The sequence below is a fragment of the Aspergillus sydowii genome (genome assembly GCF_001890705.1).
Source record: "Aspergillus sydowii CBS 593.65 unplaced genomic scaffold ASPSYscaffold_1, whole genome shotgun sequence".
Taxonomy (NCBI): Eukaryota; Fungi; Ascomycota; class Eurotiomycetes; order Eurotiales; family Aspergillaceae; genus Aspergillus; species Aspergillus sydowii.
This window is the reverse complement of record NW_024467859.1, coordinates 4,349,100-4,363,556: the sequence shown is the minus strand read 5'-3', so window position 1 is coordinate 4,363,556 and position 14,457 is coordinate 4,349,100. Positions and strand designations below refer to the sequence as shown.

At 50.3% G+C, this 14,457-nt stretch overlaps 5 protein-coding genes across 5 annotated transcripts; 2 read left to right on the top strand and 3 right to left on the bottom strand.

Moving 5' to 3' along the window:
• The first annotated feature begins 916 nt into the window (after positions 1-916).
• Positions 917-3,804, top strand: ASPSYDRAFT_39721 (beta-glucosidase H). Its single transcript, XM_040845951.1, has 3 exons — positions 917-1,022; positions 1,095-1,701; positions 1,758-3,804. The coding sequence occupies exons 1-3, from the start codon at positions 953-955 to the stop codon at positions 3,595-3,597; spliced, it is 2,517 nt and encodes an 838-aa protein (XP_040708744.1). The 5' UTR covers positions 917-952; the 3' UTR covers positions 3,598-3,804.
• A 532-nt stretch (positions 3,805-4,336) lies between these two features.
• Positions 4,337-5,703, bottom strand: ASPSYDRAFT_139956 (uncharacterized protein; the record flags this gene model as incomplete). Its single annotated transcript, XM_040840996.1, has 2 exons — positions 4,337-5,575; positions 5,632-5,703. 2 exons carry the CDS (start codon positions 5,701-5,703, stop codon positions 4,337-4,339), a joined length of 1,311 nt encoding a protein of 436 aa, XP_040708743.1.
• A 1,571-nt stretch (positions 5,704-7,274) lies between these two features.
• Positions 7,275-8,855, bottom strand: met2 (homoserine O-acetyltransferase; the record flags this gene model as incomplete). Its single annotated transcript, XM_040851442.1, has 3 exons — positions 7,275-8,316; positions 8,370-8,760; positions 8,825-8,855. The coding sequence occupies 3 exons, from the start codon at positions 8,853-8,855 to the stop codon at positions 7,275-7,277; spliced, it is 1,464 nt and encodes a 487-aa protein (XP_040708742.1).
• A 339-nt stretch (positions 8,856-9,194) lies between these two features.
• Positions 9,195-11,832, bottom strand: ASPSYDRAFT_54325 (uncharacterized protein; the record flags this gene model as incomplete). Its single annotated transcript, XM_040848835.1, has 5 exons — positions 9,195-9,442; positions 9,505-10,078; positions 10,174-10,463; positions 10,525-10,793; positions 11,063-11,832. The coding sequence occupies 5 exons, from the start codon at positions 11,830-11,832 to the stop codon at positions 9,195-9,197; spliced, it is 2,151 nt and encodes a 716-aa protein (XP_040708741.1).
• A 329-nt stretch (positions 11,833-12,161) lies between these two features.
• ASPSYDRAFT_39716 (SAP domain protein) lies at positions 12,162-14,235 on the top strand. Its single transcript, XM_040845949.1, has one exon. It carries the CDS (start codon positions 12,269-12,271, stop codon positions 14,054-14,056), a length of 1,788 nt encoding a protein of 595 aa, XP_040708740.1. The 5' UTR covers positions 12,162-12,268; the 3' UTR covers positions 14,057-14,235.
• Positions 14,236-14,457: the final 222 nt, after the last annotated feature.

Genomic DNA, 14,457 nt, shown 5'->3' with positions numbered 1-14,457 from the left:
TAACGTCTGAGTAACCTCAGATTGGCACCTCTAAGGTAGGCATAAGGCATCGCGATTTTGAATGGACAAAGTCCCCAATAACTTGGTCTACAAACTTGCAGTCAACTGCACTCGCCCAGTAGGAGGTATACCGGTATTCCCGTCCCGCTTTTCCACATTTGCTTTGCAAAGTCCTCGACGTTCGATCATCTCTCATCCTCCCGTCACCCCTCCACCAATATTCCGTTTTCTTTTCTTTTTGTTGCCCGCCCATTATCCCATCGGTCTGACTAGCACGAAGGCTCGACGGTCCGACACTCCGCGAGCCCCCCACCACCGTCGACTGCGTTCTCCAACCGAGCCGCCGGCTGATCTTCGGGACATCCTCCGTGCCCTTTTCAGTTTCTCTCGATCATCCAACGTTTTTTCTTCGTCGACCGAGTCGTCCGACTCGATTTGACCTCATCAGCTCCACCGGCTTCATGCCGATTATGTACGACGCGCTGTTTATCCGCCATAATGCCCCGCATGCCCCGCCAATTGTACCTGTGCGGCCAGTTCATACTCGACCCCTCCATCCTGCGACACAGCATGATGTTTTTCCGTGGCAGAATTTTGGCGACTAGCCCCATGATGGCTTCCTGTTCAGGAACTTCAGCCAGCACTGATCATGGGATGACCTGGTTGTTGGTGCTGGTGCGGAGCTTCAGCACCCCGTCAATCTTCCATCGATAATATGTACCGTACCTTGGTATGTGCTTCGCTCGGAGTAATGGGGCGGAAGTATATCTAGAGCTCCAATTCCTCGACTTTCCAGGCTTTTGATTTTCTTTGTACGCTCGTTGTGTTCTGCCTTCCTTACAGAATTTCTCAATCAGTGAACTGGTTTTCACTTCAAAAGCTTTCTGTCTTCTCACTCTTCTATAGATCGGAGGAAGCTTCTACCCTGACGTCAACACACACTTCTTCCACAATGCCTCAGTTGGACGTGGAGAAAACTATCGAAGAGCTTAGGCTCGGAGAGAAGATTGACCTGGTTGCTGGTAAGTAGCACCGAGTTCTAATATCCTCTAAAATGTATTTTCGTCTTTGGATCTCACTCGGGTTTTGCGCAGGAATTGATTTCTGGCACACCGCGTCCGTCCCTCGACTGAGCATCCCCAGTATCCGCATGTCCGATGGCCCCAATGGAGTACGTGGAACACGTTTCTTCAACGGCGTACCTGCTGCATGTTTTCCCTGCGCCACCGCCCTGGGAGCAACTTGGGACACCGAATTGCTCCATAAGGTCGGCCAGCTCATGGGAGACGAAGCCATTGCCAAGGGCTCCCACGTTATTCTAGGCCCTACGATAAACACACAGCGTTCTCCGCTAGGTGGCCGAGGCTTTGAATCTTATGCTGAAGATGGCGTTCTTTCCGGTCAATTGGCTGGCTACTGCTCCAAAGGTATCCAGGATAGGGGGGTTGCGGCGTGCCTTAAGCACTTTGTGTGCAATGACCAAGAACACGAGCGGTTGGCCGTTGATTCTATTGTTACTGACCGTGCTACCCGCGAGATTTACCTCATGCCGTTCCACATTGCAATGAGAATCTGCCAGACGGCAACCGTTATGACAGCTTATAACAAGGTCAATGGCACCCACGTTAGTGAGAATAAGAAGCTCATTACAGACATTCTCCGCAAGGAATGGGGCTGGGACGGCTTGGTTATGAGTGACTGGTATGTGTCTCATGAAGGATTTTACTCCGCATGAAGACTAACACACAAAAAAACAGGTTTGGAACATACAGTACCTCGGAGTCTATCAATGCCGGCCTCGACGTTGAGATGCCAGGAAAGACACGCTGGAGAGGAGACGCCCTGGCACATGCTGTATCATCGAATAAAGTCAACGAGTTTGTCCTAGACGAGCGTGTGCGCAATGTTCTGAACCTTGTGAACTACGTTGAGCCGTTGGGAATCCCAGAGCATGCAGAGGAGAAGGTCCTGAACCGCCCCGAGGACCAAGCTCTGTTGCGAAAGGTTGCAGCCGAATCTGTTGTGCTCATGAAGAACGACGACAACATTCTACCGCTCAACAAGGAGAAGTCCATTGCTGTCATTGGACCAAACGCCAAGATTGCCGCCTACTGTGGAGGTGGCTCTGCGTCTCTCGATGCCTACTACACTGTTACGCCTTTTGAGGGTGTGACTGCTCAGAGCAAGGGCGAAGTCCAGTTCTCTCAGGGAGCGTACTCCCACAAGGATCTACCTTTAATCGGACACCTCCTTAAGACAGACGATGGCAAAACTGGTTTCAAGTTTCGTGTTTATGACGAGCCCGCATCCAACGCCCAAAGAGAGCTCCTCCACGAGCTACACCTTGTCACATCGATGGGATTTCTCATGGACTACAGACACCCAAAGATCAAGTCCTTCCTCTACTATGTTGATATGGAAGGGTACTTTACTCCTGAAGAGGATGGGATCTACGACTTTGGTGTCGTTGTTGTCGGCACCGGCAAACTCCTAGTCGATGATGAAGTCGTCGTTGACAACACAAAGAATCAACGCCTTGGATCCGCGTTCTTCGGCAATGGAACTGTTGAGGAGAAAGGCTCAAAAGAACTCAAAGCAGGCCAGAGCTACAAGATAACTCTCCAATTCGGCACCGCCCCAACTTCCGATATCGACACTCGCGGGGTGGTCATCTTCGGCCCTGGAGGCTTCCGTTTCGGCGCTGCCCGCCGCACCACTCAAGAGGAGCTCGTCACCAAGGCTGTCGAGCTAGCTTCCAAAGCCGACCAAGTCGTCCTCTTCGCCGGATTAACTAGCGAATGGGAAACAGAGGGCTACGACCGACCAAACATGGACCTTCCCCCCGGCTCTGACGACTTGATCTCCAAGGTTCTCGACGTCAACCCCAACGCGGTCATCGTGATCCAGAGCGGCACTCCTGTAACCATGCCTTGGGCCCACAAAGCCAAGGCGCTTCTCCATGCCTGGTTCGGTGGCAATGAATGCGGCAACGGTATCGCTGACGTCCTCTACGGCGCCGTCAACCCCTCTGGCAAGCTCCCCATCAGCTTTCCCGTCCGCCTTCAGGATAACCCTAGCTATCTGAACTTCCGCTCCGAGCGCGGTCGTGTCCTCTACGGTGAAGACATCTACGTTGGATATCGCTACTACGACAAGGTCAACTTGCCGACCCTCTTCCCCTTTGGCCACGGCCTCTCCTACACATCCTTCACCCGCGACAACCTCACTATAGCCACAACACCCGAGAAACTCAAGCTCGAAGACGGTGAGCCCATCACCGCCACCGTGACTGTCACCAACACCGGCAACGTCGCCGGCGCTGAGACAGTGCAGCTCTGGGTCCTCCCACCCCCAACTGAAGTCAACCGTCCCGTCCGAGAGCTCAAGGGCTTTGCCAAGGTTCGCTTGGAGCCGGGAGAACATAAGAAGGTGGAGATTGTGGTTGAGAAGAAGCTAGCGACCAGCTGGTATGACGAGAAGCGCGAGGCTTGGGCATCCGAAAAGGGCGAGTATGAAGTGCAAGTTACAGGGACTGGCGAGGGTGTTTTGACTTCGTCGTTTAAGGTGGAGAAGACAAGGTTCTGGACTGGGCTGTAGAAGCATACGTATATCAGTATGTAATGGGCTTTCTAGATAGCTGGACACTTTCTTTTTCTGCTTCAGCGCTCACCAGCTGGTTTGGTAGTGGGCTCCTATGAAATGTGTTAGAAATGAGACCCATCATACCCGGCTCAACAGCATCAACGAGAAAAATAATTGTATAGTGGCTACAACTGTCTAAGTACGTAGTACAGTGACCTGCGATACTATCACCCGTCAGAAAGATAATGAATAGTAATCCCACGCAGCGAGAGGGTATGGTTTCGGAACACGTTTAACCGACGACTGCACATACATCTGCACATACATCTGCACTACTCCCTAGTTAGTCCTAATTTTTGGTCATTTGGCCACCGACATTTAATTTATTACTAGGCGTCTTACTGTTGATTAATCATACGGATCTGCTTGTAAGCTGCTTTTGGCTATGTATTAAAGACGTGGTCATGTGATATACATTACCCTATATAGTGGGGGAGAGGTCAGCAATCGCAATAGAGTAAATGCACACCCTATTATAATATAGTGAAATTATATACAAGCATAGAATTTAAAGTTTCAGTATAATGAGAGTAATTATCTTTAATTGTCTGCACTGTCTTAGTAAAAAATCTAGATCCCATTATTCGCTTTCCATTCCTTAAGCCCAAACACTATATGCCCGAAGAAAGAGGGGTTGAGAAAGAGAATAACCAATTGCAAGCCAACTATATAGATATTATAGCCTACCTGCCCCCTAACGAGCCCCAATACCACTCCGCTCCCGCGTAAAGATGCCAGTCAGCTTCCCAATCAAGGGAAACCCCTCCCTCAATCTAGAACATGAGCGGGACATTCCCTTCTTACTCTGATCCTTCCGCTTCAATCCATCAAAATCAGATTTAAAGTTTGTCCATGAAATGCTGAACTTTGAAGCGCTAGTCTGCGGCCGAGACTGCGTTTCCGGATACCGATGAGCACTGCTAATATTGCTGCCAGCCGTATTTGGTCTGCATGGCCGTCTTGAAGGTTCGTTGGGTGGGTTATATCGCCTCATTCCAGTGGTCATTCGTTCCAGCACGGCTTGTTGGAGATTTTTATTACGCTGGGATTCCTCGTCGGGAGTGAGGAGACGGGCCTGTCCGGCGCTGTCGATTATGATGCTGCGACTATGGGGCCGCTTTGTGTCGGATTCGGATGCGGTTACGGAAGTTGTTGGTCGTTGAGCGTATTCATTATGTCTGCACAATCCTAGGCTTGGAGAGGTGTCGGTTGTTAAGGTTTCGGAGGATAGATTCATGGTCGCGCTTGTTGGGTTGAGGAAGACTTCGGTGTTTTCGGGAATATTTCCCTTGAGCGGCAGTGGTTCGCAGGGTGATAGATCGGCGAGGAAGGCGTTTGTCGCGCTTTTCTGTTGCCGCGGATATCCGGTTATGATTGTACCTGTTATTGACTGTGGTTCGTTAAGCCCGGAGCTGTGAGACAAGGACTGGGTGCATGACATCTCTGTGGAGTTGATGGCGCTGGTGTTTGAACAGGAAGTACCGGTTCTGGTGTTACTGTTACTTAATACCGACATGGTCCTTGTCTCTCCAGAGTCTGACGCATCGCCAGAGCGAGAGTTAAGAACTCTCATAGTTTGCATGCTCGGTTGTTGGGTGAGTCCCACACCGGAGTCATATCCAGTTGCCACGGCGCCATTCGGTCCAAATTTAAACGAAGGATATTTTGATGAGAGCTGCGCGTTGGTTCTAATATTTCCCACTGATCCTGCGCGAACTGCCCGACGGATAACTGGATTGTCGCCCCGAGATGGTACACCATGCTCGATTCGATGCGCAAGCAAGGAACAGGCATATCTAATTTCTGATTCCAGCTCCCGCGAGATATATTGGCGGCTGATTAAATGCGATTGAGCATTGGGAGGGCTGGGAGTGTCGACAAAATGATAGTATCGGGTGGGTTTGTCGTCGGGCGGTGCTGCGAAGGTCGGTGACTTCTGTATCACTGTCAGTACAGTTTCGGAAGGTTTGATCACGTAGGTCATTTCACCTGTGACCCAAATAGGAGCGACAACGACGCACGCCTCTTCAGCGAGGTTTTCTTGGGAACAAGGGCATCCATAATTTGGACGAAGACGATATCATGTAGTCTGTCTGGGCAGCGCTGCTCACCAGAAGTGTGTAGTTGGATCACACAACCACACAGAAAACACAAAACAACGGGTGTCGGGCAACCAGTCCCAAGCAACCAGTGGATACAAAAGAAAGCGAGCTATGTGGCTAATTTAAAGTGAACAAGATTCGATGAAATGAGAGGGCCTATGCGGCGCAACGGACTGGAATGCGGGGAGAGTTAAAACAATGCTTGAGTCTGGTAACCCCAAGTAGGCGGGGTCTGAGAGCCTCGACTCTTGTAGGATGAGAAGACAATGCAGAAACAAGGAAGTTCAATGATTAGCATCAACTCTGTCTGCCACATACGTATGCGAAGCGTTTAGTCCGACAACCGGAGACAAACAACGCAATTGTGGCGTTAAGCACGACAAAAACAACAGAAAGAAAGGGGGAATTCAATGATCGACTGACAGGCTTTAGAAAAGGCCCTATCTAGAAGAAAGAAAACGAAGCAAGCAGCAGAGAATGAATGACTGTGGTGATAGGGGAAAGAAGAAGATGGACGAAGGCAGGAGGGAGAAAAAAACAGCAGCCCAAAGTTGTACAGCGTCATGGGCCCGTGAAACACGCGACATCTTCAAGCAGCTTAAACCTCAGGCGGGTAGGAGTTGCAGCTGGAGAAACGACGGCCATTTGCTATGTGTGAGAACGAAGCATCCAGGCTCTGAGACTCGACCGTTGATTGGACCCGGATCGTCATTGTCAGAGGGAGGCCTGCGGCTGCAGACTGCGAGGCAGCGGATGAGAAGCCGATGACCTCGGAGCGCAAATAGGGCGGCGAGGGTTTCTCGTCGCAGTGCATTGGACCCATGCTATACGGGGTCTCACAAGACGCCACCCCCATTGCACGATAGCAAGCACGGAAGGAGACCCTCTTGGCCGGGAGTGTTGCAAGCCATGGCCAAGATGATTTGTTTCACGATCGTAGAAATCGCCTTGAATTGATCTGTGGGAGCTCCTGCAAGGGGTATCAGCTGGATTGCGCAAGGGATAACTCAAGGGGTTGGCCAACTCTCCGCCGTAGCCCTGCCTGACACATCACATTGGGCTGGGTTGATCAACTGTGGTCATAATCGTCTGAGGCCATTTGATGGTCATCAGTTAGTCTACACAAAAGGAGATGGAAAAGAAAAATACTATGCATTCATGTGCGATTTATATTTTGTAATACTGAAAGTATCGGGAATCCCGAATGTGGCCCATCACCCTCGCGAAATTACTTCGCAAGAGACCGCTTGGTCGAGGGCTTGTATGATGGGGAGCAGTTGGATGCTTCTTTACAGTCTGACCTGTGATGTTGGTTACGGGAGAGGCAGTTGGATGCTCATCTCCCTGACTGGTGAAGAATGAAAATAATAAAGCTGCAACTCTACTCCCTCAAGGGTCTGGAGATGGCTGATCGCCGGCCCGTACTCTCTTGCCGAGAGAAGGCGTCGGACCCTGCCCACCTGCAGAGCACCAACTTGTGTGAAGGCTGCAAAATTCTGCGCCAACGGGTGATAATCTGCTTGATATTTTTTACCAAGCGGTAATATCATCTACCTCCGCTTCTCCGAAAGTGCTGCTCTTAGTCAACTTACCAACACCATCAATTGCAGCACTATCGGCGGGAGTCTTGGACATAATGTCGGGTAGTACTTCCCGGAAGAAGTCCAATATGTGTCGATTGACCTGCTCAAACTGAAGCAGGAAGGCGTCGTGACCCTCGGGGCTCTCAATGCGCTTAAGCCTCGAGTCGGGAATACCCTCAGCAATTTCCTTCTGTTCCTCAAAAGTGAACAGGCCATCGCTCTCAATTCCGAGCACAAGCGCAGGCTGTTGAATCAGCGAAAGCGCCTCGATAACCGGATTCTCGGAGGCTGCGCTAACCCTGTCGCGGGAGACGTCATGTGTGTCAAGCTTACGAGTGATGGCGATGTAACAGTTGGCGTCGAACCGTTTCACGAACTTGTCTCCTTGGTAACGGAGGTAGGACTGGGCAGAAAAGTATGTTGCAGGTCGCTTCTGAGTGTTTCCATTGGTGTTGCTGACAGTTTTGCTGAAAGTCTTTGTACCGGAAAATTGCGGGTCCATGTACTGCACCTCGGCTTTTTCGGGGGCGGGAGAATTACGGCCACTCGGACTCCAGTTACCCTTGTGGCCATCATTGTGGATAGCCCAATGCTCGTTCGGAGGCGTAGGCAGCCTTTCTGTGCCATTGATGTTCTGGCGCTTGGATGGGTCTGGGACATTTCTGCCGAACCGAGACTCGAACGAGTTACGGCTCCGGTAAGTCAGAAGGGCCGACATCCGGGCAGCGCCGAGACCAGCAGCAGGGGGGTCGTCAAACGGATAATATCCGTTTTCGTACTTGGGGTCACTGTAAATGCTCTGACGCTGGGCCTCTCCCCAGCTGATACACCATGCGGAGTGGCGGGCCGAAGTAGCGATGGGCACGATGGCGCGAACATAATCCTTTCCAAAGAAGGCATATTCAAGGGTAAGCATTCCACCCATGGAGCCACCGACTACCGCTGCGATTTGTTTAACACCAAGATCATCAAGTACCATCTTGTGAAGCCTTGGCGAAGTTAGCATCGTAGTGGCGTGATAACGGTCTGAAATGTCACTCACCTCACGTCGTCACGGACTGTCGTAAGAGGGAATTCGGGCCCATAGAGGCCATTCTCCGGGTTCCCATCCTTATATGTCACCGCGCTTGCGCTTCCGTAAGGACTTCCAAGACTATTGAGGCAAATCACGAAGAAACGAGAGATATCGAATGCTTGGCCCGGGCCACCAAGTAGCGGTCCCCACCAGTCAGCCACATCGGCGCTACCACTCAGGGCATGACAGATGACGAGGGCATTATCGCCTTCCGGTGAAAGCTTTCCGCGAGACGTATAAGACACAGGGACATTGTGAAGGGTAACGCCGGATTCCAAGGTGAAAGACGGGATAATGACAAATGATTGATCTGTAATTAGGGCAGAGAATGGGTTCTCAGATTGGGATTCGACCCTCTCTACGGGATTTAGTAGCTGTCCAACTCAAATAAGAGAAAGGGTGAGCGTGTGGGGGAAACTGACGGAAGCGCGGGGTGGAAGTTTCTGTGGTCATTCTGCACCACTTCGTAAACGGACAGTCAAACGAATAAACAATTTGAAAAAGGCAAGACAGTTGAAAGAGAGATAATCAAGGAAAGCGAAGTTTGTGAAACAAAATCTATGCTCTCATAAGTGACAGAATCGCGGGAGCGCAAAGGTGGGAGATTTTAAGCAACGAATTTGGACCCCAAAGGCGATGACTCTTTCCAAAGACCCGCCGTCGGAGACCAACTGTCCAATCAGCGGCCTCCAATTCTTTCCCTCGCCATTTTCCGACGGCAAAACTAATTTTCCGTGAAGATCCAGCGATGACTCCATATGTTGCCTCAGGCATAAAATATGGCTGGCAAGTCTACGCAAAGATATCTCCCCCCTCCGGACCATTGGCCGCTTTCTCGAGCCTTTCAGAGGTTGTTTTGAAGACTTTAGGTATATTTGTGTCTTCAAAACTCCGTCCCATTAGGATCATATCTGCAAGTCCCTTTGTTGCAAGGAAAATCACTGGCATGCCGTGCCCATCATACCCGGCGCATATATATTTCCCAGGATTTTCAGGAACCTCACCAACGTGAGGCGCGATATCGTATGCATAACCCATGACTATTGCAAGCCGTTAGTGAACCCCATATTTATGGGTTTTGATTCCCGGATGAGACACTCACTACCAGTCCAAATCTCCTTAACATATGCGCCGCTATCATCCCATCCTCTAAAGGTACGCTGCATGAAATCATCGTAGTAGTTCTTCGCAGGCTCAATAAGAGTACTGTCATCGGTAACGTTATACCACTGTTTCTTATCCTCGAAAAAGGTGTACTGTGCACCCCCGACGATAATACTTCCATCCGGCCGGGTAATCATGTAACTCTGCCCAGTCGCTTCGGGCGATCTGATAACGTACGAGTATGGTAGAAACGGGGAATCCTTTCCATCCGGAACCGTTATGTGACAGCAAATACCTCGGCATGGTATAATATTCGCGGAGTACTGGGGTAGTAGTCCTGAGGTATACGCGTTGGTTGCGTACACCACCTTGGACGCGGTAATGGTTCCACGAGGTGTGTGAACAATTTGCTCGTCATCTTGGGTCGTCACCGACATGACAGGTGTCGATGTTTGGATATTAATCAGCGGCGAGCTTATTATTTTGGAAAGAAGACCCAGTATTAGTTTATAAGGCCATAGAGTACCCGTCGTGGAGGAGAGACACGCTTTGGCGCCCTTGACACCGGAAACCTAGTAACGTCAGCCATTTCTTTTTTTCTTTTTTTCTTCTTTCTTTTTCCTTTTTCAGTATAAATGCATAATAATGATTCAAACCATGAACATACAGATTCTGCAAATTTTTGGGAAGTATAATGGATGTCAGATGTGTATTCAAGCCCTTGAGCAACAAGCGCTTCATAAGTTTGCCTTGCTTTTTCGCCATCAGCCTCGTTCAAATAAACGCTCAAACATCGCGTCAAATTCAGTTCGCAGTCGATATTCTCTTCGGCTATGAGGTCCTTAATGGCGCGTATGTGGGCAATCTCAAAGTTTGCGACTTCGGCGCCGGCTTTGATTCCGTATCTTTCGATATACTTTGGGATATTCCCGTATAAATCTGGACGTAAATGGCCGCCTAAGCTCTAACATTAGAATCCGCTTGATCATTCTCGGCAGATAGAGAGATGGTGACTAACCGTTACGGCCAGTAGCTCCTGAGCATATCTGTCTCGCTTCGATAACTGTAATTGCAGGGTGGGGTTGATCGGAGTGGGAAAGCTGTTTATACAGGTGATATGCGAGACTTATTCCAGTGTAGCCTGCCCCGATGATCACAATATCGCTTTTATTGGGAAGCTCTGAGGTGGTTCGGAGTTGATCGAGATGATGGAGCTCGGTGCGCCAGAAAGGCACTGTGGGGTTTTCGACTGGTAAGAAAGGCGGCAACGAGGTTTCATGAGCCATGCTTGAGTTGGTCTGCGATTTGCTTTGTTTTACTGCCTGAGCCTTATTGCTATAAGACAATCCTTGAATAGTGACCTTATACCTATATCTCACAAGGTGCGGGGAATTGGAGTCACAAATAATGGAGCTTGTTATTGGTGCCTGATATTGGCTGGCAACCGCCTTACTACTTTAATAACCTGGAATTGCCCTGACCTAGTGCTCAAAATATTGTTCATTTGTCATTGGTAAATCAAAAGTAAATGATTTCATGCTCAGACATTTAGCAACTCGATTGCCGTTTGCTCAAACGCCCGCATCGCGGCTTTGTACAACTCCGGACCCATGCTAACCCTCGCAACACCAAGCTGTTTTAATTCTGGAATTGTAAGAAAACCATCTTTGAGAACAAGTTTGACGTTCAGCCTCCCATTGAAAGCGGAAACAAGCCTCTCGATTTCTTCTCTTGACACTCCCCTACCTCCAGGGCCTCCCCACACAAAGACGGTGCAGGCGCCTGCTTCCAGGAAAGCCTTGCCTCTCTCTATCGCATCTTCAATTGACCCGCCGCTCGCAAGGATGTCTGTGCGTGCGTTGATAACAAAATTTGGAACTCCTAGATCACGGGCTGTCCGGAGAGCAAGCTCTATCCGGTTTACAGCTTCTGGAAGAGGTCTCACTTGATCGGTGCTGTTATTCAAGTCCTCGATATTGCATCCCACAGCTCCCAATTTGATGACCTCCTTGATGGTCTCGGTGACATCGTAACCATCCTGAACATCCACGGACAGAGGCAATTTGGGAAGTCCGTCCACTGTTAAGCTGGCCGCAATTGAACGTACACTCTGGATGTTCTGCGAGAGAGTTAGCTCGCTATCCGCGATGCCTTGAGAAGCGGCGATAGCGAAGCTCGCAGTTGCGATGGCAGCAGTGGCAGGGTGATTTGCGATAAATGAGGCTGTCGCTGCGTCATATACATTTGTGAGTACTAACGGCTGACCAGGAACATGGAGGTTTCGAAAGTGAATTGCAAGTTCATTCTGTCGGGTATTGATAGCCATGGTATAGTGTTGACGATATATATCCAGGGTTCTCGTTTATTTTTCGGTTAACCCGGGTATTTGCTTAACATCGAGGAAGGATTTATCCCTCAGCTGCAACTTCGAAACCATCCTCCATTTATAAACATTGACTGAGTCACTGCCCTCGTATTCACGCAGTGAATTGTTGCTGCCAAAGTGACCATTCAGGCGCCACAAAGAAAGAAAAGAGGCGCTAACCCACAAACGGCAAGGCCCAAGTTCTGATGTTCCGAAACTGGACTAGCGCCTGGGAACCCCAGCCAAAGGTCCGAGTCGTCTCGCGTCGCATACCTCCTCGACTCCTCAACCCGTCCAGCTTGCGAACAGCACCCCAGCTATGCGAGATTTCGGTTAACACTACGACTTATTGCCAACAATTTACCCGACTACGTTCCCGACTGCGCACTCCGTCGCCATGACCGATTATTCGACATGGAAGGTGACTGATCTGAAGGCGGAGCTGAAGCGACGCGGTATTCCCCAGACTGGATTACGAGTGAAACAACAGATTATCGATAGGCTGGTGGAAGAAGATAACAAGACGCAAGCTGGAGGTGCGGATGAAGCTACTACAGCTCCTGAGTCGGAACCACAGGAAAAGGCGCAACCTCTCGAGCCCGAGGCCCCTACCGCCGCTGAGAAGACGGACAGTGTTAATGGCGCGCCAGCACAAGAGACCGCACCGACTGCCCCCGAAGCTGCGGACGAGGTAAAAACAGTGAATGAAAAACAGGCTGGAGAGCCGTCAGCACAACCCGACGATTCGGCCGCACCGTCGCAGCCTTCCCAAGCGGAAGAACCCCCGAAAGAGACGCAGGAACTTCAAGCCCCGGATACACAGGTCAAGGTTGATGGAGAGGAAGCTGAAGCCGAGGCTGCTACCAAGCCAGTTGAGCAGGCTCCTGGAGGTGTAGCCGAAGCAGAACCACCGAGTGTAACTCAGGACGAGGCGAAACCCCCTGAGGCCGAAAAGGCCGCGCCAGACGCTCAGACATCAGAAGTGAACACAACGTTGTCAACCCCACTCCCCACAGAAGAAATTATTGAGGATGTTCGGAAGAGGAAGCGGCGCAGTCAAAGCCCCGCTCCCAGCCTTGACGAAATTGCAAGGAAGAAGGCCAAAGCTCTAGGTCATGATGAACCTCAAGTATTGTCAGAAGAGAAAGATACAACAAGCGTGAAGAGCGCCGATGGGGCTGCCGAAACTCCACAGACCCATGATGAAACCCAGGCTAAAAAGAGCACACCCCAGAAGCATGACATGCGTTTTAAAGGTCTATTCTCTTCTACGGGGCGGGAACAGACTAGACCATCCTCGCCGCCAGTCGACAAGGAGATGGAGGATGTTACGGTTGAACCTGCCTTACATGCTGCGACCTCTGCATTATACATAGATGGTCTTATGCGCCCTCTTCAACCTGCCGCCCTCAAAAATCATTTGCTCTCCGTTGCAACTCCGGCCGGAAGATCCCCCAATCCCGATCTGATAACTGACTTCTATCTGGACTCGATTAAAACACATTGCTTTACCAGGTTTGTGGACGTCTCAACAGCATCCCGTGCTCGCAGCGCTCTCCACGGTACTGTATGGCCCAACGAGAAGAACAGAAAGAGTTTGTTCGTCGATTTTATTCCCGAGCACAAAGTACAGGACTGGATCCAAACGGAAGAGGAGGCTCGCGGAGGCCGTGGCCCTCCTCCACGCTGGGAAGTTAAATACGATAAGAGAGGCGATGAAGTTGAAGCGGTGCTGGAGCAAGTTGATCTCAAGAACGCTGGGACGCATGCTCCACGTGCCGCAGAGCCAAAGGAATTCTCACACCCTCCTCCTCGTGGACCCCGGGCGGATATGCAACCGACGGATAGGCGGCCCAGTGGCCCATCGCAGCCCAGTGGAAGCTCTCAGCCTGGGCAAGGGTTCAAGCCCCTCGATGAACTTTTCAAGTCTACTACTGCGAAGCCCAAGCTTTACTACCTCCCAGTGCCCCGGGAAGTTGCAGATCGACGCCTAGATAGGTTCGACGATCTGATACGGAAAGGATCATTCCCGCGACGAGGCGGAGACGAGACGCGGAAATTCACATTCGAAGATGACGACCGGTTTGTCGATTCAGGACCAGAATTTGCTGGCCGTGGAAGAGGTCCGGGGGGACGAGGACGAGGGCGCGGTGGGGGAATGTATGGTCGGAGGGATCGATATTGATTGAGGTTTCTTGACGTATTTCAGTATCTACTATACCACTTGATATTCTAGTATACGGCCAGGGTTTATTTGGGGCGTGCTGTATTATAGGTATTGGGGACACAAAAGCCAGGCAAGCCAGTGTATATTAAATTTTCATAGCACTGTCATGAATAAAGACTTAAAGACTATTGTTGAGCTATTAAATATTTATCCATTCATTTCCTCATGACTCAAGGTTCAGTGGTTGACTGGTTCCGCAGGCCTTGGCGGCTTGTCAAAGCTTAGCGGTCTTGGTGTTTTGCTGTTGCCTGCTGTAGGGCACACTCTTGTACATACTTTTAATTTCTCAATTCTCACCAGGTGTCAAAATACATAAAACCAGAACCCGAAGACAAATCTAATTATAGAAGCATTGGCCG

Coding starts and splice junctions, on each gene's coding strand:
- ASPSYDRAFT_39721 (XM_040845951.1), top strand. CDS start 953: ATGCCTCAGTTGGACGTGGAGAAAACTATCGAAGAGCTTAGGCTCGGA. Junction 1,023..1,094: donor GAAGATTGACCTGGTTGCTG/GTAAGTAGCACC, acceptor GGTTTTGCGCAG/GAATTGATTTCTGGCACACC. Junction 1,702..1,757: donor GGCTTGGTTATGAGTGACTG/GTATGTGTCTCA, acceptor ACAAAAAAACAG/GTTTGGAACATACAGTACCT.
- ASPSYDRAFT_39716 (XM_040845949.1), top strand. CDS start 12,269: ATGACCGATTATTCGACATGGAAGGTGACTGATCTGAAGGCGGAGCTG.